The 24,569-nt window shown below is 41.6% G+C and overlaps 1 protein-coding gene across 1 annotated transcript in view; it reads right to left on the reverse strand.

Annotated features, from left to right (window-relative positions):
- LOC124005003 (myelin basic protein-like) overlaps positions 1-18,982 on the reverse strand; it is a 46,024-nt gene extending 27,042 nt beyond the window's left edge. The window contains exons 1-2 of the mRNA XM_046313824.1: positions 18,789-18,982; positions 5,943-6,001 (exon numbers count right to left, since the gene is read on the reverse strand). Coding sequence (XP_046169780.1) covers positions 5,943-5,987 — 45 coding nt within the window. The 5' untranslated portion in view covers positions 5,988-6,001; positions 18,789-18,982. The remainder of the gene's footprint in view (positions 1-5,942; positions 6,002-18,788) is intronic.
- Between the last annotated feature and the right edge of the window lie 5,587 nt (positions 18,983-24,569).

Below are 24,569 nucleotides of genomic sequence, written 5' to 3' on the forward strand. Positions count from 1 at the left end.
TTAACGGCTCGCCCATTTTCTCTGCTGTAATTTGAAAAAATCGGTGACAAATTGACTCCGGCAAGGCGGAGGTTAATTACCCGATGTCGTTAAAGTACATTACTCGCCATTTAAAAGCCCCCTCTTTCCTCCCCACCCACGCCGTAACAGACAGGAACAATAGGTGGGGTGCAATTTCGGGATTCAGAGGGCGAGACACTGAGAGAAAACAACTCACCTTGTTCTGTTCAATTATGGACAGCATCGCATTCTGCTCTTTTTCAGTAAAGTAGCTGCTCTCAGACCCAACCTGACTGAACACAGTGGTGTGTTATTGTTAAATAAGCCTCTACTTGTCCTTATCGGTGGACCACACATCATTAAGGCAGATGCTGTATATGCAAAACATATACTGTAGATCGAGTAAGAGTTCAACTTAAACCATGTAAACACCACGCGTAAGTCTCCCCATGGGGGATAGATCCAGAATCTCCTCAGTGCAGCCCATCTAAATGAGCCTAAATTTATTTATGTGTATTCAACACTGTTGGAGTACAAGTTGAGGTAGTTGGCTTGTTTGGATGTCAACCTCAGTTTCAAAAGCACCAATTAACTGCATTACAGTAAAACATTACGTCAACTTCCACCACCAATTTGGTTTTGGCAAGCTATGCAACCACCTTATCCAAACAGTAGTTAACCATTAGCAAAAAAAATAATAATAATTTAACCCGAAAAAGGACAACTTCTAAATATTATGCAAATATACGCTACCGGTCAAGAGTTTTAGAACACCTACTCATTTAAGGGTTTTCCTTTCATTTTTTATTTTCTACATTGTAGAATAATAATGAAGACATCAAAACTATGAAATAACGCATATGGAATCGTGTAGTAACAACAACAAAAAAATACATTTTATATTTGAGACTTCAAAGTAGCCACCCTTTCTCTTGACAGTTTTGCACACTCTTGGCATTCTCTCAACCAGCTTCATGAGATAGTCACCTGGAACGCATTTCAATTAACAGTTGTGCCTTCTTAAAAGTGAATTTGTGGAATTTCTTTCCTTCTTAATGCGTTTGAGCCAATCAGTTGTGTTGCGACAAGGTGGGGGGTATACAGAAGATAGCCCAAGTCCATATTATGACAAGAACAGCTCAAATAAGCAAAGATAAATGACAGTCCATCATTATTTTCAGACACGAAGGTCAGTCAATACAGAACATTTCAAGAACATTGAAAGTTTCTTCAAGTGCAGTGGCAAAACCCATCAAGTGCTATGATGAAACTGGCTATCATGAGGACCGCCACAGGAATGGAAGACCCAGAGTTACCTCTGCTGCAGAGGATAAGTTCATTAGAGTTAACAGTCTCAGAAATTGCAGCCCAAATAAATGCTTCAGAGTTCAAGTAACCGACACATCTCAACATCAACTGTTCAGAGGCGACTGCGTGAATCAGACCCTCATGGTCAAATTTCTGCAAAGAAACCACTAATAAAGGACACCAATAAGAAGAAGACTTGCTTGGGTCAAGAAACATGAGAAATGGACGTTAGTCCAGTGGAAATCTGTCCTTTGGTCTAGAGTCTGAATTGGAGATTGTTGGATCCAAACGCTGTGATCTCCGCATGTGTATTTCCCGTTTTTTTAAAAATTTATTTTATTTTACGAGGCAAGTCGGTTAAGAACACATTCTTACGTTCAATGACGGCCTAGGAACAGTGGGTTCAGGGGCAGAACGACAGATTTGTACCTCGTCAGCTCGGGGATTCGAACTTGCAACCTTTCGGTTACTAGTCCAACGCTCTAACCACTAGGCTACCCTGCCACCCCCGTAAAGCATGGAGGAAGAGGTGTTATGGTGTGGGGGTGCTTTGATGGTGACACTGTCAGTGATTTATTAAGAATTCAAGGCACACTTAACCAGCATGGCTACCACAGCATTCTGCGGCGATATGCCACCCCATCTGGTTTGCACTTAGTGGTACTAACATTTGTTTTTCAACAGGACAATGACCCAACACACCTCCAAGATGTGTAAGGGCTATTTGACCAAGAAGGAGAGTAATGGAGTGCTGCATCAGATGACCTGGCCTCCACAATCCCCCAAATCAAACACATTGAGATGGTTTGGGATGAGTCGGTCTGCAGAGTGACGGAAAACCAGCCAACAAGTGCTCAGTATATGTGGGAACTCCTTCAAGGCTGTTGGAAAAGCATTCTAGGTGAAGCTGGTTGACAGAATGCCAAGAGTGTGCAAAGTTGTCATCAAGGTAAAGGGTGGCTACTTGAAGAATCTCAAATATAAAGTGTATTTTTTTGGTTACTACATAATACCATATGTGTAATTTCATAGTTTTGATGTCTTCACTATTATTCTACAATGTAGAAAACAGTAAAAAATTAAGTAAAACCCTTGAATGAGTAGATGAGAATGTTGTTTTTAAATCATACGTGTTGTGTTCACTACCTACAGTAACAGAGCCACCCAAGGACTTACAGACATCAAGCCATAGAAATAGAAGAATAACTATCCTCTATGAGTCAAGCAACCCCACAACCAATCGTATCTGTGCCAGTCCTCCTCTGCACAAAGGCTCTCTAAGGCTTTGGCTTAATCCAGTTTATTCTTCTGAGTGGACAGACCAAACCACAGAGGGCTAACCAGCTTCAGAACGAACACCCAAACAATAGGGCTGGGAATTGCCAGGACCTCACAACGCGATATCATCACGTTACTTAGGTGTCGATATGATACAGTATGTATTGCCATTCTATATGGATCACGATTTTATATGTATTGCGATTCAATACTGCAATTTTATTGCGATTCAATGCCCCAAACATGTTTTTTTTTGCACAGGAACAGCTGACTAGCAGTAGTTTAATTTAACTTCCTTCTTTTAGAGAATTCATAGTTGGCGTCAGAGTCTATATAATATCGTAAAAAATAATATTGCGACACTCAACATGATCGATTTATCACCCCCCATCACTACCAAACACCCCCATTGACTGAAAATACTTGACTTTTAAAAGCTCTTTAATGTAATAATTTGTGTAGGCTAGTTTAACAGAAAAGAATAACAAATGATCTGATGACAGAACTGACTAATCTTCCCCAAAAGGGTAAAAGCATCCGTGTTTGAGACATGATATCAAATGTGTAGGATGGTTGAGATGAGCTCAACGTTACTGGACAGCTGGGCTCTTAGGGTGGGAGTGCTGAATGGGCTCTTGTGGACCATTGGCCCTGAGCTAATGATAGTATGAAATTGAAAATAAGCTGATTTGCACGAAAAAAATATGAAAATGTATGCTCTCACTACTGTAAGTCTCTCTGGATAAGAGCATCTGCTAAATGACTAAAATGTCAAATGTAATTCATAATAATCTTCCCAATAGTCCATTCATCCTTACAGAAGGAAATGGGACACTGACCCTGCGTTCATCTCTGTGTATTGTGTGAGGTGGGTGGGATGAAATGTGCCATTGAATGGCCTAACATAACGCATCAGTTATCGCCATGGCAACATATATGCCCACCAAGAGTGAGAATTTCATTGGTGGGATGTCTAAACAACCATCTGTCAATACATGCATCGTGCAACGGAGATAGTGCTTTCTCCTTCACATTTTGATGAGCTAACACACCAATGTCTCTTCAAGAGTAAGTAACAACACTATATCCTCCACAGCTTTACAGTTTAAAGATCTGTTTTATCATTATGAGCGAGCAGTTTAGCTTTACACAGGGGTCCCAACCCATGGCAATGATAAGCAAGGAAATGTCATCTTTCTGAGGTGTAACAACAGGGTGAAATTCTAAATGAATGTGAGTTGGGAATCAGTCCATCACCAGAAGTGTTCTAATATTCGTCAGTTTGTCATTTGAAAAACCTCGTTCTGATTCTGTGGCCCCCGAACAAGACAGGGCTACGAATCTGCTGGAAATGATGAATCAAAAAGATACTGTACATCACATCCGACATTAACCTGAAACGGCCTAGTTATATAACCAGGCTAGCTCCTGAGACGTGACATGACATAACCTTTCCTCCTCTATAGCAGGCAAACGTTGTCATCACTTACTGAAATCCCAGTGTCCTGACCACCCAGGCACACTCTGATAGTAGCTAATCAACCACTGCCTGGCAACACCGCCCGTCCACCACTCTAAGATCTGGCAAGTCGATAAGAAGACTCAGCGGCTCCGAGTCGCAACACTCCCACTGATAACCCCCCACCCCACCTCTCTCGGGACTGGACTGCCCATAAAGAAAATCATCTCCCCAGAAGCATGGAGAGAGAGAAGGAGTGGGAGAAAAAAAGAGGGAGTGATTTAAAAAAATAGCAAGGGGGGTCAAGCTCATTTTGCCCTGAGCGCCGCATCCGGACCTCACCAAGGTCTGGAGGTCCGCACTTACAATTTATTTTATTTCCTCGCCGTCGAAAGTTATTTAAAAAATATTGTCCTCTTATCCATCGATTTTGGAATTTTCGATGCTCCCTGAATGTCTAGGTTTAGTTTCGATTAATTTTAGCAAGCTTGACAGAGTGAAAAGTTCACAAATACAGGTCCATTATTATTTCCAATTAAATATTATGAAAATGCTCTGTGTAAACAGCTTGGGTTCTGGTCAAAAGTAGTGCACTACATGAGGGAAAAGGGTGCCACTTGGAATGCAACCTTTGTCTGGCATCCATTTGATTGTTACATTATTCAAGTGCCGAGCCAGACTCTTTTTGAAGCCATTTGTATTTTTCAGAGTGCTTCAGATTTAATTGAGAGCTTCATATTTATTTTTTTAAATGGTCATAACTCTGAACTCAGAACTCTGACGAATGACTGCATGACTAAGCTGCAGCAGGGTCCAAAGTTGCCTCACCTCCCTGATGAAGGCTTAAGCTGTGAATGACATAAAAGGCTCTAGAGTCTACAATCACTTTGAACTTTACCATTGTCAGTATTACGCCCACAAAAAAAACTAAAGGATCAAAACGTATCTTACACACTATGCACATCTATTTGCACTAAAAGCGTGTATACTGTGTATGTCCTGTAGTGCTGAGCGATTAATGCTTTTACATGTATTTATTTTTTACATTTTCAATATTTAAAAAAAACAACAATAAATGCATTATGTGGGTTCATTGCTGTGACAACACAGAATAAAACAATTGATTGGTAGTGACTGCCCATTACTATCACTTATCAGGCTCTAACCATCATTTACTCACATTACTTTGGTTGTTTATGTATGATAATGATATTATCTCATTAACACAACCCCAATGACTGTCCATTTCTGCATATCCTCTATTCATAAACCACCAATTCACATGACTTTAATAAAACATTTCAGTTGTTGTATACATATACAAAAATCTACATATATTTGATGATTTATTATTTTATTTCAAGTCATTATCTAATCTCTGCTCAGGCAGTAGCCAGCCATCTACCTCTGTTCCCCAAAGAGTCATCCTTCAGGCTAGTAGGCTAGCCTAGCTGGCTAACTGCCGGCTGTCTGACAAAAATCACTGTTTCAGCAGTTTGTCAAAGTTGATTTTAAGACGGCTAAATGACACCTATGAATCTCTTAGATGCATTGCCAGGTAGAGACAACCTAAGCAACTGCTCTCTATCCCTCTCGTGTCTCTCTATCGCTCTTCCACTGGTTTGGATTCTGGTCATTGTAGTTAATTACCACATTTACTTCATTCAACTATGATGAGTTGGACAACGTGTCCCAGAGAGTAATCTCTCTAGAGAAACGGCACAAACGGCGCGTCGAGCGCACAGAAAACAAATCATTTAACTGATGTTGGTCAATTACTTTAAAAAACACAAAAACTAAAATAAACCAACATTTCGGTTAATCGCTGAGCACTAATGTCCTGTATACTTGCACAAAATCATGCATACATACATACACTTTCAACTGAGACGCTTACCTTGCTCTGTGGCTGTGGCTCGCGTTTTCCTAGATGCTGTCCCATTTTGTCAACAGAGACTGTGGAGAAAAGAGAAGAATGGTATCAGACCCATCTGGAAATACAACACTCCTTTAAATCAGAGACTCTCTGCTGCCACTGAAACCGAGAGAGCGGACATTAAAAAAAAGAGAAACACTACTTCATAAATGACATAAATCCCTCTTCCTCCATTCTCCACCCCACGCCACCATCCCCCAATGCACCAACAACCAACAAAATTAACAAAAGAGGGATTAAAAGAGAAAAACAAAAGGAAAACCAAAACAGATCACGCAAAATAAAAACACATCAAGGAAAACTCCAATCGAAACAGCAAGGCCAACTGTATACGTTTCAGCGCATGTGTGGCACTATTTACCTGTGTGTATGCGTGCGTGCATGTGAGCGTTTGAATGAGAGTTTGTGTATATGCATTTACAAGCACCTGCGCAGCATCAGTCTCAGGTAAACAGGCATAGTGTCATTCAAAACCTATTCTTTTTTTTCTCTTTTTTAAAACTTTATTTTAGACTTTTATCTTTGACCGTCATTCTCTCCCCGGCCCAGCAACTCCACTCCCACTTGTCTACAGTTCCACATCCCAAGTTTCCTTCAGCCCATCCCACCCATCTCTGCTGACCACCCCCTTTGGATTTCTTCATGCCATATATCTTTCAACTACGCTGTGATGTTTAACATACAATTTGAATCTAATCGAATAGAATCCGCAGATTGCGAGTTGAAGATAACTCTTATCAGTGAAAGTATTTTTTGTTTATTAGTAACTGACTGACCAAGTTTTCCAGCTCTTCAAACAATGCGACTTCTTGGGTTAATTTTAGATCAATGTTATGCATTTTCAGCCATTCCTGAACCTGAGACCAGAAACAGGATACCTGAGGGCAATACCAGAACAAATGGTGTAGTCATTATGTATCCTCACATCAAAATCTCCAGAGCTATGATGATTGTATGCCACAAATATTGGCAATATTTTGCACGCCCAATTTTTCAGTTTTTGATTTGTTAAAAAAAGTTTGAAATATCCAATAAATGTCGTTCCACTTCATGATTGTGTCCCACTTGTTGTTGATTCTTCACAAAAAAATATAGTTTTATATCTTTATGTTTGAAGCCTGAAATGTGGCAAAAGGTCGCAAAGTTCAAGGGGGCCGAATACTTTCGCAAGGAACTGTATGTACATATTCTTAATCATTCCTTTACACTTGTGTGTATAAGGTAGTTGTTGTGAAATTGTTAGATTACTTGTTAGATATTACTGCACGGTCGGAACTAGAAGCACAAGCATTTCACTACACTCGCATTATCATCTGCTAACAATGTGTTTGTGACCAATTGATTTGCCACTTGCCTCCTCCATTTTTGGGGTAATGCTTTAATCAGTTGGTTGTAATGGTTGGATTTTTACAGACCTTCCTACATAATTCCGATAACTCCATAAAATACAACTCTACCATTCCAATATAATTTTAAAACAAAATACCCATCATCTTTTCCATAAATACAGGTCTTATCAACCAGCAAATTTGAGTTCAACCATAATATCTGTTCTATCTTTTCCTGGGGGACAAAATTTCAAATTGTAAACAGCTCTGCAATGCTAGTTTGAAAAAGATTAATTAAATCGAAAATCAAACATGGCAATTTGCACAAAGGCCATTTTTAAACAATGGATGAGCTTTTCTTAGTAATCGACTTGAGAACCATTTTGGGTTAAAGTTAAACTTTTGTATAAGTGAAGCTTTCAGAGAGAGGTTTAGTGCTTTTATATTGAATAATCTCAACCCACCCAGTTCATATTCATTATAGAAATAGGCACACTTTATCTTGTCATAATTAGGTTTTAGTCCAGAGGCCAGAAAAAAAAGTAGAATTAAATCAATTGGATATGTCTCCTGTAATAACATCGATCAAATTGACAAGGTAATGAAGAATAAATCCTGCATCAATGCTCCAATCTCATCTTTACCTTCACAAAAAGGTCAAAATCTTAAAGCCCTCATGCCGAAACAAATTACCACATGAAACATTAAGCAGAACAGTCTGGAATTAGAGACAAATCCACGGACTGAGCGGCTGATGAAACCTTTCTCATTGTTCTGGCAGCAAGGGAGCACTGTTTACCGCACATTTCAGATAATACACTTCCGGTATCTCAGAGAGCGAGATGCTGATTAAAAACACACTGAGCGTGGTGCCCACACTATGCTCGATAAAGCATTAGAATATATCCCAGATCTCGGGGCCTGTACGCAAGGGGGTTGGCACAGTCCTAACAACTGAGTGATGCTTTTGGACAATTCAATCATGAGAAATAATGAGCGCGCTGAAACACTTCATTTACTTGTAATGGCATTCATTGAGTGAATCCGAGATGTGATCCGTGTGTGCTGGGAGCTATGATGCATTTTTGTTACATTGTCTTTTGCTGGGACTGAATTGCAGCCCTACTTATGTGTGACAGTAGGCTACACAGGATGAGAAATGAGTTCTCTGTCACATGGGGCTTCAAATGGGTTCGGATATCATCCTGTAATAGGGACCTGTTTCCATTGGCTATAGCATTCACAGTGGGGAGGTAGGGGGCAGACATAAATGCATGGATCTGCTCTAGATATAGGCCTACCTACCCCATCGGAATGCAAAATCTAAGCTTGTTTCACTCCAATGTTTGTTCACAATGTACAGTTGAAGTTGGAAGTTTAAATACACCCTGTTTTAGGTCAGTTGGGATCACCATTTCATGTTAAGAATGTGAAATGTCAGAATAATAGTAGAGGTTATTATTTCAGCTTTTATTTCTTTCATCACATCCCATTGGGTCAATTACACTCAATTAGTATTTGGTATCATTGCCTTTAAATTGTTTAGCTTGGGTCAAATGTTTCAGGTAGCCTTCCACGAGCTTCCCAAAATAAGTTGGGTGAATTTTGGCCCATTCCTCCTGACAGAGCTGGTGTAACCGAGTCAGGTTTGTAGGCCTCTTTGCTTGCACACGCTTTTTCAGTTCTGCCCACAATTTATATAGGATTGAGGTCAGGGCTTTGTGATGGACACTCCAATACCTTGACTTTGTTGACCTTAAGTCATTTTGCCTCAACTTTGAAAGTATGCTTGGGGTCATTGTCTATTTGGAAGACCCATTTGCGACCAAGCTATAACTTCCTGACTGATGTCTTCAGATGTTGCTTCAATATATCTACATAATTTTCTCTCCTCATGCAGCCATCTATTTTGTGAAGTGCACCAGTCCCTACTGCAGCAAAGCACCCCCACAACATGATGCTGCCACCGCCGTGGGATGGTGTAATTTGGCTTGCAGGCCTCGCCCTTTTTCCTTCAAACATAACGATGGTCATTATAACCAAACAGTTCTAATTTTGTTTAATCAGACAGAGGACACTTGCTGAGGGGCCTTGATATAGGACTCGTTTTACTGTGGATATAGATACTTTTGCACCTGTTTCCTCCAGCATCTTCACAAGGTCTTTGCTGCTATTCTGTGATTGATTTGCACTTCTCGCACCAAAGTGAGTTCATCTCTAGGAGTCAGAACGCGTCTAATTCCTGAGCGGTATGACGGCAAGCAAGCAAAGAGGCACCGAGTTTGAAGGTAGGCCTTGAAATACATCCACAGGTACACCTCCAATTGACTCAAATTATGTCAATTAGCCTATCAGAAGCTTCTAAAGCCATGACAATTTTCTGGAATTTTCCAAGCTGTTTAAAAGGCACAGTCAACTTAGTGTATGTAAACTTCTGACCCACTGGAATTGTGATACAGATTATTTCACTTATAATTCAGTGTATGTAAACAATTGTTGGAAAAATTACTTGAGTCATGCACAAAGTAGATTTCCTAACCGACTTGCCAAAACTATAGTTTGTTAACAAGAAATTTGTGGAGTGGTTGAAAAACTAGTTTTAATGACTCCAACCTAAGTGTATGTAAACTTCCAACTTCAACTGTAAATGTAAAGAAACACTGTATGGTCTCAAAACATGGTAAAATTATATATTTTTATGAAATGGATGGGAAGCCCTTGAATCCAGAGCTCTGTCTATGAATTTGAGAGTGGTTACTTTTCTCCAGCCCCATCCCTCAGCTTTTTCCCAAAAAAGTGGTAGAGCGATGCCTTACTATTATTATTATTTGAACTGCAGATTGACCCTTTAATAATCACAATATTGCAGCAGCAACAATCTCATATCTTTTCTTTTTTACGATTCCCGTGTAGCGGTTGTGATTATAAATGTTGAGTTTAAAGTAAATGTGCGGGAACAACCTTTTCTCATGGACATCATAAAAGAAAGTTACAAGATGATTACCTCTGCAATATAGTGAGTATTACCTATGGCATGTACAGTTACAGGATGATTACCTCTGCTATATAGTGAGTATTACATACAGCATATACAGTATAGAGCAGATTAGAGCATTTTTCAGAGGCCAAATGTCACCCTTGATGTCACCTACAGTATACTACCGCATATGGTTCAAGATTAGAAACAGAGTACAAAGCAGCATCTTGATAGCCATTCAAATTCCAATTAAATAGGTATTTCAGATCCAGAGCCCAAAAACTCCAGCTTTGTTGCTACGGGCCTTTTTGGAAGCTCATCCCACCACCAGCGCACCGCCTGTCATCTTGAGAACGTCTCCATTTTCAAACAGACAGGTGAGATTGAAAGCAGCCATGATGCCTGAGTTATGGGTGATAGATTTCAGCAGACTGCTGAAGGCAAAGAGAGGAGGAGTGTATGCGAGTTGCTCTGTGAATTCAACATTTCCCTTCAAAACAAAAATAGGTCTTAGCAGATCAGAGTAGCCTGGTGATGGTTCCACTGTCCCTTTAAAAGGGCGAAAAATATATCATCAAGCTGGTTCATTTACAGTAGGCGCCCAAACACATGAGCATGGTCTTTTCTGAGTCCTAAGAACTACAGTAGTCACGCACAGCCACGACTTCAGTTAACTACAAAACAGAATACACGTTGGCTTCGGAATTAATCTGCTGTTACTAGCAGAAAATGACATACTTTGTACAGCTGCCATATAGCTTGAGCTTTGGCTAGCTCAGCTCTCTTATGGAGCAAGGTCCTGAAACAAGTTTGAATCCTTTCTTAAAACAACACTCTCTGGTGGGAGAGGGCTCAATCACGTAGGCATGGTTACGTAGTTCAATAGCTTATGACCAAGAGAGACAAAAGACAACTAGGCTCGATGAAAATGTAACGCGGAAAACGAATTGACAAAAAACTAGCAAACCAAAGTAAGACGCTGACCCTTCTGTTTGTTTTGCCATCTTTCTCCAGACTAGAAAGATGAAATTACATTCCTGGCTTTGCCTGTGAACAAGACCACCTTTGAAGTGACCACACCGAGAACGTGTTAACATTCTTCCCAAGGTTGGGAGTGTGAAACTCTGTGAACATATCATCTGCAAGGTTCTGGGAAACCAAAATAACACCCGGAGAATATCTACGTCACAATAAAAAGTGGTGAGAGAATACAGTACCTGGCCTTCTGAGATGAGGTTTCCCTGAAAGACAAAATTACACAACCACAACCGGAGCCTGCGAGGACTTGCAAAACATGGCCGTTGCATAACAATAAAATAAAAAATCTATGCTGTAATTAAAACTTTGACACAGCAGCCTCCAAACCAACATAAGATGATCCGGTCCTTGCCTTTTTGCACATAGGCCTCTATAAGAGAGTCTATGACTCAAACACTTAGCAAATCAATGGGAGGTAGACTACATGCAGGGGAAGAGAACATACAGAGACTGAGAGACAGTGGATGAGAATGACCCCCCCCCCTTCCCCCAGGGTCATGAACTTTGCCTATTCTATTTGAAGGTTATATCGGAGATACTGCACCAGGGCGGCATGCTAATTATAGGATGACCCTCCTCACATATAGGCCAGCACTCACAGCACTGGAGCACTCAGCCATCAGTGCATATGAGCAATTATCTATAGTCCTTCTGACTAAGTTCTGCTCGTGTGATTACTCTTCTGCTGTCCGTTACCTAGGGCCATGAGACTCAAGTCTTTTGATTTGGTCTGGCTGAGAGGCTTAATTCATTACAAAATATCTCATACACATTTCCTCATATCAACATACTGCATTCTGACTTGGTTGCCCATCTACAGTCAGTCGGATGTTTGTCTGATAGCTAATAGTTAATGTCTTTTTATTTAATACTAGTCCCATAAGAAACTGGGGGTTTGTTTAAAATGTATGTTCACGGGCCTTCCAGGTGGCGCAGTGATCTAGGGCACTGCATCGCAGCGCTAGCTGTGCCACCAGAGACTCTGGGTTTGCGCCCAGGCTCTGTTGCAGACGGCCGCGACCGGGAGGTCGGTGGGGTGACACACAATTGGCCTAGCATCGTCTGGGTTATGCCGGTAGGGATATCCTTGTCTCATCGCGTACCAGCGACTCCTGTGGCGGACCGGGCGCAGTGCACGCTAACCAAGGTCGCCAGGTGCACAGTGTTTCCTCCGACACATTGGTGCGGGTGGCTTCCGGGTTGGATGCCCGCTGTGTTGAGAAGCAGTGCGGATTGGTTGGGTTGTGTTTCGGAGGACGCATGGCTTTCGACCTTCATCTCTCCCGAGCCCGTACGGGAGTTGTATCGATGAGACAAGATAGTAATTGCTAACAATTGGATACCACGAAATTGGGGAGAAAAGAGGGTATAATTGTTCCCACGGAGGATGTACAGTTGAAGTCAGAAGTTTACACACACTTAAGTTAGAGTCATTAAAATTTGTTTTTCAACCACTCCACAATTGTTTACAGACAGATTATTTCACTGCATCTCAATTCCAGTGGGTCAGAAGTTTACATACACTAAGTTGACTGTGCCTTTAAACAGCTTGGAAAATTCCAGAAAATTATGTAATGGCTTTAGCGTCTTCTGACAGGCTAATTGACATAATTCGAGTCAATTGGAGGTGTACCTGTGGATGTATTTCAAGGCCTACCTTCAAACTCACTGCCTCTTTGCTTGACATCATGGGAAAATCAAAAGAAATCAGCCAAGACCTCAGAAAAAAAACTAGTATAACTAGTCCTATGTGGACAGAACCTGAAAGGCCGCTCTGCAAGGAAGAAACCACTGCTCCAAAAACCGCCATAAAAAAGACAGACTACGGTTTGCAGCTGCACATGGGGACAAATATGGTACTTTCTGGAGAAATGTCCTCTGTCTGATGAAACAAAAATAGAACTGTTTGGTCATAATTGGGGCGGCAGCGTAGCCTAGTGGTTAGAGCGTTGGACTAGTAACCGGAAGGTTGCAAGTTCAAACCCCCGAGCTGACAAGGTACAAATCTGTCGTTCTGCCCCTGGACAGGCAGTTAACCCACTGTTCCCAGGCCGTCATTGAAAATAAGAATGTGTTCTTAACTGACTTGCCTGGTTAAATAAAATTAAAATTAAAAATAATAATGACCATCATTATGTTTGGAGGAAAAAGGGAGAGGCTTGCAAGCCGAAGAATACCATCCCACCGTGAAGCACGGGGGTGGCAGCATCATGTTGTGGGGTGCTTTGCTGCAGGAAGGACTGGTGCACTTCACAAAATAGTTGGCACCATGAGGATTGAAAATGATGTGGATATATTGAAGCAACATCTCAAGACATCAGTCAGAAAGTTAAGGCTTGGACTCAAATGGGTTTTCCAAATGGACAATGACCCCAAGCATACTTCCAAACTTGTGGAAAAATGGCTTAAGGACAACAAAGTCAAGGTATTGGAGGTCATCAAAGCCCTGGCCTCAATCCTATAGAAAATATGTGGGCAGAACTGAAAAATCGTGAACGAGCAAGAAGGCCTACAAACCTGATGTAACCTCAGTTACATCAGCTCTGTCAGGAGGAATGGGCCAAATTTCACCCAACTTATTGTGGGAAGCTTGTGGAAGGCTACCTAAAACACCCAAGCTAAACAATTTAAAGGCAATGCTACCAAATATTAATTGAGTGTATGTAAACTTCTGACCTACTGGGAATGTGATGAAAGAAAGAAATCTGAAATAAATCATTCTCTCTACTATTATTCTGACATTTCACATTCTTAAAATAAAGTGATCCTAACTGACTTAACAGGGAATGTTAACTAGGATTAAATGTCAGGAATTGTGAAAAACTGAGTATAAATGTATCTGGCTGAGGTGTATGTAAACTTCCGACTTCACCTGTAAATGACTGCTCTCCCATAGCGTAAGAGAGGAGAGCTCACCATTTTTAACATGTACCAACTTAGAGATAAAGGCATCACAGCTCAATTCATAAGCCATACCTCCAGATCTCCATCTGAGAGTGATGGTTTTAAGTATCAACAGAAAAAGCAATCTTCCCTCTCTACAGTGAGAAACATAAGTATCCATTTCTTCTGCTTCCCAAACTGCGAGACTGAAACAGATATTACTTTCCTGCAACATAAATCGCCCTTTAGGGATAAAGAGCTATTTATGATTGCTGACAGAAGGAACTATGGATTATCCTGTAATACAAACAGTAGGCACAATAAAATCAAGAGACAATGTGATACACTTCTCAAGTTAGACAGAATGAACACATATTCTTGGTCCCATCACTGGGTGTATACATTTTAACAGGCTCAGAGAACAACAAACCTAAACGTTGCTATAAACATTTGACTTTCCTCCTCTTTGACACGTTATTCTGGTCACTGTACCAAACACAGGGTCAGCGAGCACAATGAGTGAAGTAGACACTCTCTATTCGGAGTCAACCCCAGAGATTGGGAAAGACAAGAAAACAATTCACAGTGCTGCTGAGCAGTTTTCCCATGGGGCTAAGATATCAATCTAAGATATCAGGGTAGAATTGTCCCATGACTCACTCCCTCTAAGTCCTCATATCATCATTGTTAACTGGCCACAATGATAAAGTCCCAGAAGGTTATGCATGTCAGTAGTATCTCCCAGCTGTGTGTGGTCTTAGTAAGGGTGAGAAGCACTGCCCTGTCCATGGTGCTGAATGCAGACCAATACACTCACTCATCATCTCGGCCTCTCTCACACACAGGAACACACAAGCAGACCGATTTCCTGTCATTATGTCAGATAACATGTGGGGCTAGTGTGGGTGTGTGGCTACTCCATGGAAATTAGCTAATGTACAGTTGTCCTTGTGGAAGGTGGACTAGTGCTTCATTTAACCCTCCAGGTGCCCTTGGTTGCCCAAATCAAATCAAATTTATTTATATAGCCATTTACATTACATTTAAGTCATTTAGCAGACGCTCTTATCCAGAGCGACTTACAAATAGCCCTTCGTACATCAGCTGATATCTCAAAGTGCTGTACAGAAACCCAGCCTAAAACCCCAAACAGCAAGCAATGCAGGTGTAGAAGCATGAGGGCTTACGTAACCCACTTGGAGAAACTCAGTGATACTAAGTCCCAGGTAGTGACACTAGAGCCAGGGTCAGAGGTCAACATCTGTCCTTGGAGAGAGCATCTGGTGTACAGCAATCAAGGTTGTGTTCATGAGGGCACACAACTGATTTTTTTTGGTGACAAAAAATAAATTTAAAAAGAATGTTATCCCTTCCTTGTTTCAGTACATTTTTATTACGTTTCGTGTCTAGTGAACATGAACCTGGACACAGAGTTGAATGGGAGAAAACTTTACTAGGAAGAGAGAGGCTCATGTTTCTCTATCTCTGTTTCTTATCTCTTTATGCTCTTTCACTTCTTCCTTTTCCCTCTATACTCATCTCTCTCAATCTCTGGGAAGAGAAAGGCAATTGTTTAAATCTCTCTCTGTCCTGGTTTCTTTCTCTCAATCTTCTCCTCTTTCACTACCACTCCTTCCTCTGAGCTCGACTCGTCGCTCCCTCAAGCTCTGGGAAGAGACACCTGTGAGTGTTTGATTGTCCTGCTTGTGGGCAAGGCACTGTCCCAATCCCCTTTTCACTGGGCTTCAAGACGTTTTTGTCATTTTTAGAAGTTCACAGAAAGGATGACCGTAAACACCATGGTCACACCACGGTCCACTGTCTAAGTGCAACATTTGCCGAAATGCCAGTATAGACCCCATTGCAGAATCACTGTGGTCCTGTTCTACGCAGCAAGCCCAGAAATGAGTGGCAGAACCGAGCTTTGCTTAAGGCACATTCAGTCAGCACTGAATCTATTGATGCGGACAGCTGTGTCTTTTACAGTAGGAAGTTCGGACAGTTGTTCTCCGCTCCATAACATCTCGTCTTGATACACCATATGACCTGTGATGTTTCCAGTTCCAGGCAGCAGCCTGTCCACCACTTAACTCTCATACTGCCACACAGCCTCTCCCAACCCCTGGGAAGAAGAAGCAGACACTGAAGTGATTTCCCTGATATCTTAGAAGGATTTCTGGAGGACCTTCACAGCAGAGAAGTGTGTTTCGGGTTAGTAGTATCCTTGGGTTATGTTCTGTAGAATCCTCCAGAACAAATCTGAGAGTAAAAACAACCCTGATGCATAGGAAGGCATTTAAGAGCACAGCAATATAAATCTCGGCCCTAAGGACCGCTGTCGATGTTTGTTTGTGTGTTCCCAGAGAGCGTGGTTTCTGGAGTGTACGTTGATACTCTTCCCCCACAGCTTACACAATCCACGGGCACCTGGGGTTCACCACTAAAAGCTGGGAATTCTAAACTTGGCACATGAAAATGATCCCTGCCATCTGTTTCTACAGCACGTTGTAGACTCTACACACGGTCCTACCACGCTGGGTGAACTCAACACGTCAGCCAACTATGCTGTCACCATCGTGGCTTTCTGTGTGCACGAACAGTCGAGTTGCAACCTCTCTTGCGTCACATGACGAGGTTCAAGGTGATAGGAATCAAACTGCCTGAAAGCAACACCAACTGGCGCAGGCAGGAGAGGAAGTGAGATAGACATAAGGGAGGAAGTTGGTGAGGGTGTGAGGACGGAAGTTATCTTGGTGATTCACCTGCTTGCACAGGCATGCACATGCAGACACGTACACCTACACACACACACACATTAGACACGTAAACAGGAGACTCTCTAACATACACAGAAAAATACACTTCTGTGTTCTTTCCCACGCATGATAACATACACACAGATGCATTTACACACATTTCAAGTCTTGTATTGCATCCGTAAGCTTCTTCATAACCCGATATATGCATGTCTAATATGGACCAGCTTGAGGAAAGAACGAGAAGACTTTACTGTTGCTCTGGTTTCGTAGAGACCCAGCCATTCCCCTGGGTCTCTACAGCAGCAACAACAACCAAAATATTATGAATAGTCACAAAACGTTCCAACTTCTATAAAGGACAACCTGAGGGTTATAGCCAATAGACACACTCTAAATCGTGTTCACGCAGAGTGTCAGGTGCGAGAAGGTGTGCTTTGTGAAAGGCAAATGAAGGAACGTTACAGCATGTGACTGTTAAACAAACAGCGGAGCAATTTTGACTGACTGAGTTAACACCTCTGCAACATATTATGGAATCTCTTCCAATAACCTGGTTATTCAGTGGAAAATCGAGAACTATCGCTTTCCTGTCAATTCTGTTCAAAACTACAACTGAGAATGCAAAGTTCCACTTAAGCACAATGGTCTCACTTCTCCACCACAAGAGAAGTGCATTGTATTTTTTTGTACATAATACATAGATTTGACAGATCCCCCCCCCCAACCCCCTCCTCTCCATTCAGTTAGTGTTTTGTTCATTTGCTACTACCAGATGTCTTCTTTGAAAACAGCACTTAGAAGAGGACATGTCGATGACGTAAGTCTGCCAGTTTGGACCTGGGCTATAATAGTATTTGACATGTTCTGGAAATAGTCCCAAAAGTACACTGTGCACCCATCTGTGTCCAGTTTGACCCAGGTCTGGTATCATTTCCTTTTCTCCTCTATTGTATGTTACCAGTCCTGAAGAGAATTGTGGCTATAGGCGTTTCATTCACTAAATCATTGGAGTTCAGATAGAGGATGAGAATGTCAAATGGTTTTTTTTTCAGATCCGCATTAGCCTGGTTAGGTGACTAACCTACATGTAAACAAATAATTTCAAAGCAGTAAAAGGGAGTAGGCCTATGCGTTTCTGTTCGCTTGGTTCCTTCTCTGTGTGCAAGCTAACTAATTACATTGAAACATTGTAGATAACGCCAGCTCTCACCAGCTAGAATAAAATAGGCTTAGATTATAACACAGCGGGTCCAGACTGCATCTCATTGTGGACTACAGGTAGGCTATATGATGTTAGTATTGTTTACATCTTCGTCAGCGACCTAACTAGGTTTATAATAGGGTGGGTTTTTTTCACGCAGAGTGGGCTGCTCTCTCCATCCACTCCTTTATGAAATAGTTCTGGCCAAGGTGCCTGTACTAGCATAATATTCAACTGAGAGTTGGCGTGAGCACTACTTGGAGGAAAACGTATTGTGACATTCACTGTGATAGCATGATGTGATCTTCGATCGACAGTGATAGCCTAATTTGTTCTGTAGGCCTAAGTGGGGCTATAGAAACATATACATGTGTCGCTTTGTCAAACATCGAATAGAACTGATGAATAACACGACATTCCTCGCATCGTATGCAGGTCGAAACCCAACAAGCTCTTAGACTAAACAAGACCACGTACATGTTTACTAAATCGGTTGATGCGGCAAGAGGCGCAACAAAACAGCTGTCAACAGAATTACAACGTATCCGTCACATGGTTGCGCGCTGCTACGACCACAATGTACTATTATTTGCGTTTCGTTTTCGACTGTCTTTTACATACCCTTCTCCGTTTAGATTGAATCAAATGCATCCACAATACGAGGCTGTGATTTTGATGTGTAGTTTCTCTTCTCGTGGACAATAACGTTTTTTCTTCCACGGGTTTGACGTTGTTTTCACAGACTGCCTTCGTAAAAAAATGTATGTCTCGTTGCTTCCTGTTTTAGGTACAGTGCTGATTGTTTCTTCGGGGTGGGGCGGAATGTTGGTACTCCGCAAAGAAATGTGGGCAAAAGAGCAGAGCATGCCCGTACACGCACGCACTCGTTATTGTGATATCTGTATTCTGTATCACGAGACACGTTCGTTCAAGGAATGTGATAGAGTGGTTGCTGCACTTGACAGTTAGTGAAGAAACCATATTTTGTTGTAAAACATGGTATGCCGGGCAACACAAACTGCTGCAATGTACTATATTTCTAAGGCAAAGCATGTCATTACTGCAAATGGAATTGGACATTGTGAATTCTGTTTCTTATTCACATCAGTTAGGGCCACTAATTGCACAGTATTAATTGCACAGGAATTAAAATATTGTACTGATCCTCGCTATTTGAGCCACATTACAATTCTCAACAAGTGAGTTAAAAACTCTAAAGGATCCGACCCTTTTTTTTTAAACTGACATTTGTGGAAATGTGAAATTAATGTAGGAGAATATAACACATTAGATCTGGTATAAGATAATACCATCATCTTTGAAACGCAAGAGAAAGGCCATAATGTATTATTCCAGCCCAGGCACAATTTAGATTTTGGCTACAAGATGACAGCAGTGCAAAGTTTTAGACTGATCCAATGAACCCTTGCATAGTTGTTCAAAATGTTGTATCAAGACTGCCCACGTGTCTAATTTGTTTATTAATACATTTTCAAGTTCATAATTGGGGAACGACAACACCGATCCCGTAGAGGTTTTAATCCTATTGGTACGATGTGTAGGCTGTTTGCCTTTTACACCAGCCACCTGGGTTTGCTTTCCTGTCCCGTTGTTCGCTACACTGGGGCCAGAAGTAGGATGATGGCCGTGAGGCCATTGGAACGCACAACCGTACATGTGAGGGGGAAGCAGTCGGTTGAATCACAGGGACATGCCTTCCTGTTTGGAGGGTGCAGTGTAGCTATCTGAAGCATGTAATAATTTGTTAAGAAACTTTTACAATCATATTGGCGCAATGAGTAGGGTGCTTGCCTTTCATGCCAGCAACTTAGGTTCATTTCCCTGCCCAAACGTTGGCTATAATGTTATGTACACTGAACAAATATAAGAACACAACGTGTAAAGTGCCCCCCCCACCAAGTTTCTTAAGCTGAAATAAAAGATCCCAGAAATGTTCAATACGCACTAAATGCTTTTTTAGATAATCCACATGACAGGTGTGACATATCATATCATTACACAGGTGTACCTTGTGCTGGGGACAGTAAAAATCAGAAACTTTCTGTCCAAAAATGATGCAGAAAAATTAAGCCATGCTTTTGTCACTTCTAGGTTAGACTACTGCAATGCTCTACTTTCCGGCTACCCGGATAAAGCACTAAATAAACCAGTTAGTGCTAAATACGGCTGCTAGAATCCTGACTAGAACCAAAAAATTTGATCATATTACTCCAGTGCTAGCCTCCCCACATTGGCTTCCTGTCAAAGCAAGGGCTGATTTCAAGGTTTTACTGCTAACCTACAAAGCATTACATGGGCTTGCTCCTACCTATCTCTCTGATTTGGTCCTGCCGTACATACCTACACGTACGCTACGGTCACAAGACGCAGGCCTCCTAATTGTCCCTAGAATTTCTAAGCAAACAGCTGGAGGCAGGGCTTTCTTCTATACAGCTCCATTTTTATGGAATGGTCTGCCTACTCATGTGAGAGATGCAAACTTGGTCTCAACCTTAAGTCTTTACTGAAGACTTATCTCTTCAGTGGGTCATATGATTGAGTGTAGTCTGGCCCAGGAGTGTGAAAGTGAACGGAAAGGCTCTGGAGCAACGAACCACCCTTGCTGTCTCTGCCTGGCCGGTTCCCCTCTTTCCACTGGGATTCTCTGCCTCTAACCCTACTACAGGGGCTGAGCCACTGGCTTACTAGGGCTCTTTCATAACGTCCCTAGGAGGGGTGCGTCACTTGAGTGGGTTGAGTCACTGATATGATCTTCCTGTCTGAGTTGCCCCCCCACCCACCCCTTGGGTTGTGCCGTGGCGGAGATCTTTGTGGGCTATACTCAGCCTTGTCTCAGGATGGTAAGTTGGTGGTTGAAGATATCACTCTGGTGGTGTGGGGGCTGTGCTTTGGCAAAGTGGGTGGGGTTATATCCTTCCTGTTTGGTCCTGTCCAGGGGTGTCATCGGATGGGGCCACAGTGTCTCCTGACCCCTCCTGTCTCAGCCTCCAGTATTTATGCTGCAGTAGTTTACGTGTCGGGGGGCTAGGGTCAGTTTGTTATATCTGGAGTACTTCTGTCCTATCCGGTGTCCTGTGTGAATTTAAGTATGCTCTCTCTAATTCTCTCTTTCTCTCTTTCTTTCTCTCTCGGAGGACCTGAGCCCTAGGACCATGCCTCAGGACTACCTGACATGATGACTCCAGTCCACCTGGCCGTGCTGCTGCTCCAGTTTCAACTGTTCTGCCTGTGATTATTATAATTTGACCATGCTGGTCATTTATGAACATTTGAACATCTTGGCCATGTTCTGTTATAATCTCCACCCGGCACAGCCAGAAGAGGACTGGCCACCCCACATAGCCTGGTTCCTCTCTAGGTTTCTTCCTAGGTTTTGACCTTTCTAGGGAGTTTTTCCTAGCCATCGTGCTTCTACACCTGCCTTGCCTACCTGGGCCTACCTGGTTAAATAAAGGTGAAATAAAATAAAATAAAAAATTGCTTGCTGTTTGGGGTTTTAGGCTGGGTTTCTGTACAGCACTTTGAGATATCAGCTGATGTACAAAGGGCTATATAAATAAATTTGATTTGATTTGATTTAAAAGGCCACTCTAAAATGTGCAGTTTTATCACACAACACAATGCCACAGATGTCTCAAGTTCTGAGAGAGCATGCAATTGGCATGCTGAGTGCAGGAATGTCTGTCAGAGATGTTGCCAGATAATTGAATGTACATTTATATGCCATAAGCCACCTCCAACCTTGTTTTAGAGAATTTGGCAGTACATCCAACCTGCCTCAAAACCATAGACACGTGTATGATGTCGTATAGGCGGTTTTCTGATGTCAACATTGTGAACAGACTTTCCCATGGTGGCAGTGGAGTTATGGTATGGGCAGGAATAAGCTATGGACAACCAACACAATTGAATATATTTCCTTCTTATTGCGTTTGAGCCAATTAGTTGTGTTGTGATAAGGTAGGGGTGGTATTCCGAAGATAGCCTTATTTGGTTAAAGAACCAGTCCATATTATGGCAAGACCAGATCAAATAAGCAAAGAGAAATGACAGTCCATCTTTACTTTAAGACATGAAGGTCAGTCAATCTGGAAGATTTCAAGAACATTGAAAGTTTCTTCAAGTGCAGTCGCAAAAATCATCAAGCGCCATAATGAAACTGGTTCTCATGAGAACCGCCACAGGAAATGAAGTTACCTCTGCTGCAGAGGATAAGTTCATTAGAGTTACCAGCCTCAGAAATTGCAGCCCAAATAAATGTTTCACACAGTTCAAGTAACAGACACATCTCAACATAAACTATTCAGAGGAGACTGCACGAATCAGGCCTTCAAGTTTGGTTTGCTGCAAAGACACCAATAAGAAGAAGAGACTTGCTTTGGCCAAGAAACACAAGCAATGGACATTAGACTGGTGGAAATCTGTCCTCTGGTCTGATGAGTCGAAATTTGAGATTTTGGGTTCAACCGTGTCTTTGTGAGACAGAGTAGGTGAATGGATGATCTCTGCATGTGTGGTTCCTACCATGAAACGTGGAGGGGGAGGTGTGATGGTGTGGGGATGCTTTGCTGGTGATTTATTTAGGCACACTTAACCAGCATGGCTACAGCATTCTGCAGCGATACACAATCCCATCTAGTGTGCGCTTAGCGGGACTATCAATCAGGCTGTGTAAGGGCTATTTGATCAAAAAGGAGAGAAATGGAGTGCTGCATCAGATGACCTGGCCTCCACAATCACCCGACCTCAACCAAATTGAGATGGTTTGGGATGAGTTGGACCGCAGAGTGAAGGAAAAGCAGCCAACAAGTGCTTAGCATATGTGGGAACTCCTTCAAGACTGTTGGAAAAGCATTCCAGGTGAATCTGGTTGAGAGAATGCCAAGAGTGTTCAAAGCTGTCATCAAGGCAAAGGGTGGCTACCTTGAAGAATCTCAAGTATAAAATAGATTTAGATTTGTTTACATGGAAATTGCCTATATCAATATATATTTGTTGTCAATGTTTTTGCGTCAAACTGGTAGCAGTAGAGAGTTGTCAGAGTTAACTGAAAATGAGTCTTTCTTCATTAATTAGGCTATTTTTTCGTTAACCTTACGGCTTATCTACTAGAAAATCATGGACAATATGAACACAGATAATACAAAATAATACTATATTTGAATTTTTCAAAAATCAAAATTAACAAAGTTACAATAGATTGACATATATTTTCTGTTGAATACCAAAGTTACTGAATATTCTGGTAACGTTGGTAAATTGACGGTAACTTTGCTACTGTCACGGATAGCTCATTCTGTTCACCAGTTCCGGAGGTCTACGTAACCGGCTATCTAGGCTTCACTGAACGGGATTCATTATCATCAACCCAGGACTGTCTTGTCTGATTACACACACCTGGTTCCCATTTCCCGTGATTAGTATGTTATATAAACTCAGCAAAAAAATAAACGTCCTCTCCCTGTCAACTGCGTTTATTTTCAGCAAACTTAACATGTGTAAATATTTGTATAAACATAAGATTTCATCAACTGAGACATAAACTGAACAAGTTCCACAGACGTGACTAACAGAAATGGAATAATGTGTCCCTGAACAAAGGGGGCGGGGGTCAAAATCAAAAGTAACAGTCGGTATCTGGTGTGGTATTTTTTGAGGGTCTTACCAGATGTGTGCAAACTTAACATTTGAAATATTTGCCATAAAATGATCAGGATGGACGATCACATCAGTACAGACAAATGGGAGAGGAATGGCTGGGCATTTTATTTTTGTGTTTTCCAGAAGTTCCAAAATCCTTTATACCAGTGTGACAGCTACCCTAATTGCAATGTTACAAAACACTATACTGCAGGCAGAAGAATAGTAGCCATTCTTCCATGACATTTAACAAGTAGGGTGGGGGTTTCTACTAAGCTATATGGAATCGTTTTAAGAAGGTCATACCAAGAATCATTTAGCTTTTGGATTTTGAATTTGATAACATCCTTGAAGTATAAAAAAAAAACATAAACAATTATTTGCCAACATTTTTTGGAGGGTCTTACTGCTATTAGCCCATAAAATCGCATTCACTACATGGAACAACATATCAAAAGGAAGTTTGTTCTGAAGTGTCTCTAATATATCTGAGAGATACAACAAAGATCAGGATACATTTGTTCCTTTTTTTATTACATGAATTTAACAAGGCCGACAGCTCTCTGGCTGGACAGGAACAGGTGGTCGCACCAGGCCTAGCCACACCTCCAAACAATGGCGAAATAAAGAAATGCTGAAACTGATGTTGGACAATCAAATTCGATATGTAAATAAACAAAAATCTTTAAGGCTGGGTCATTGACATAAATCTTATTTTACACTGCTCCAGCGAAACAAGGC

Source organism: Oncorhynchus gorbuscha, linkage group LG19 (assembly GCF_021184085.1).
Source record: "Oncorhynchus gorbuscha isolate QuinsamMale2020 ecotype Even-year linkage group LG19, OgorEven_v1.0, whole genome shotgun sequence".
Taxonomy (NCBI): Eukaryota; Metazoa; Chordata; class Actinopteri; order Salmoniformes; family Salmonidae; genus Oncorhynchus; species Oncorhynchus gorbuscha.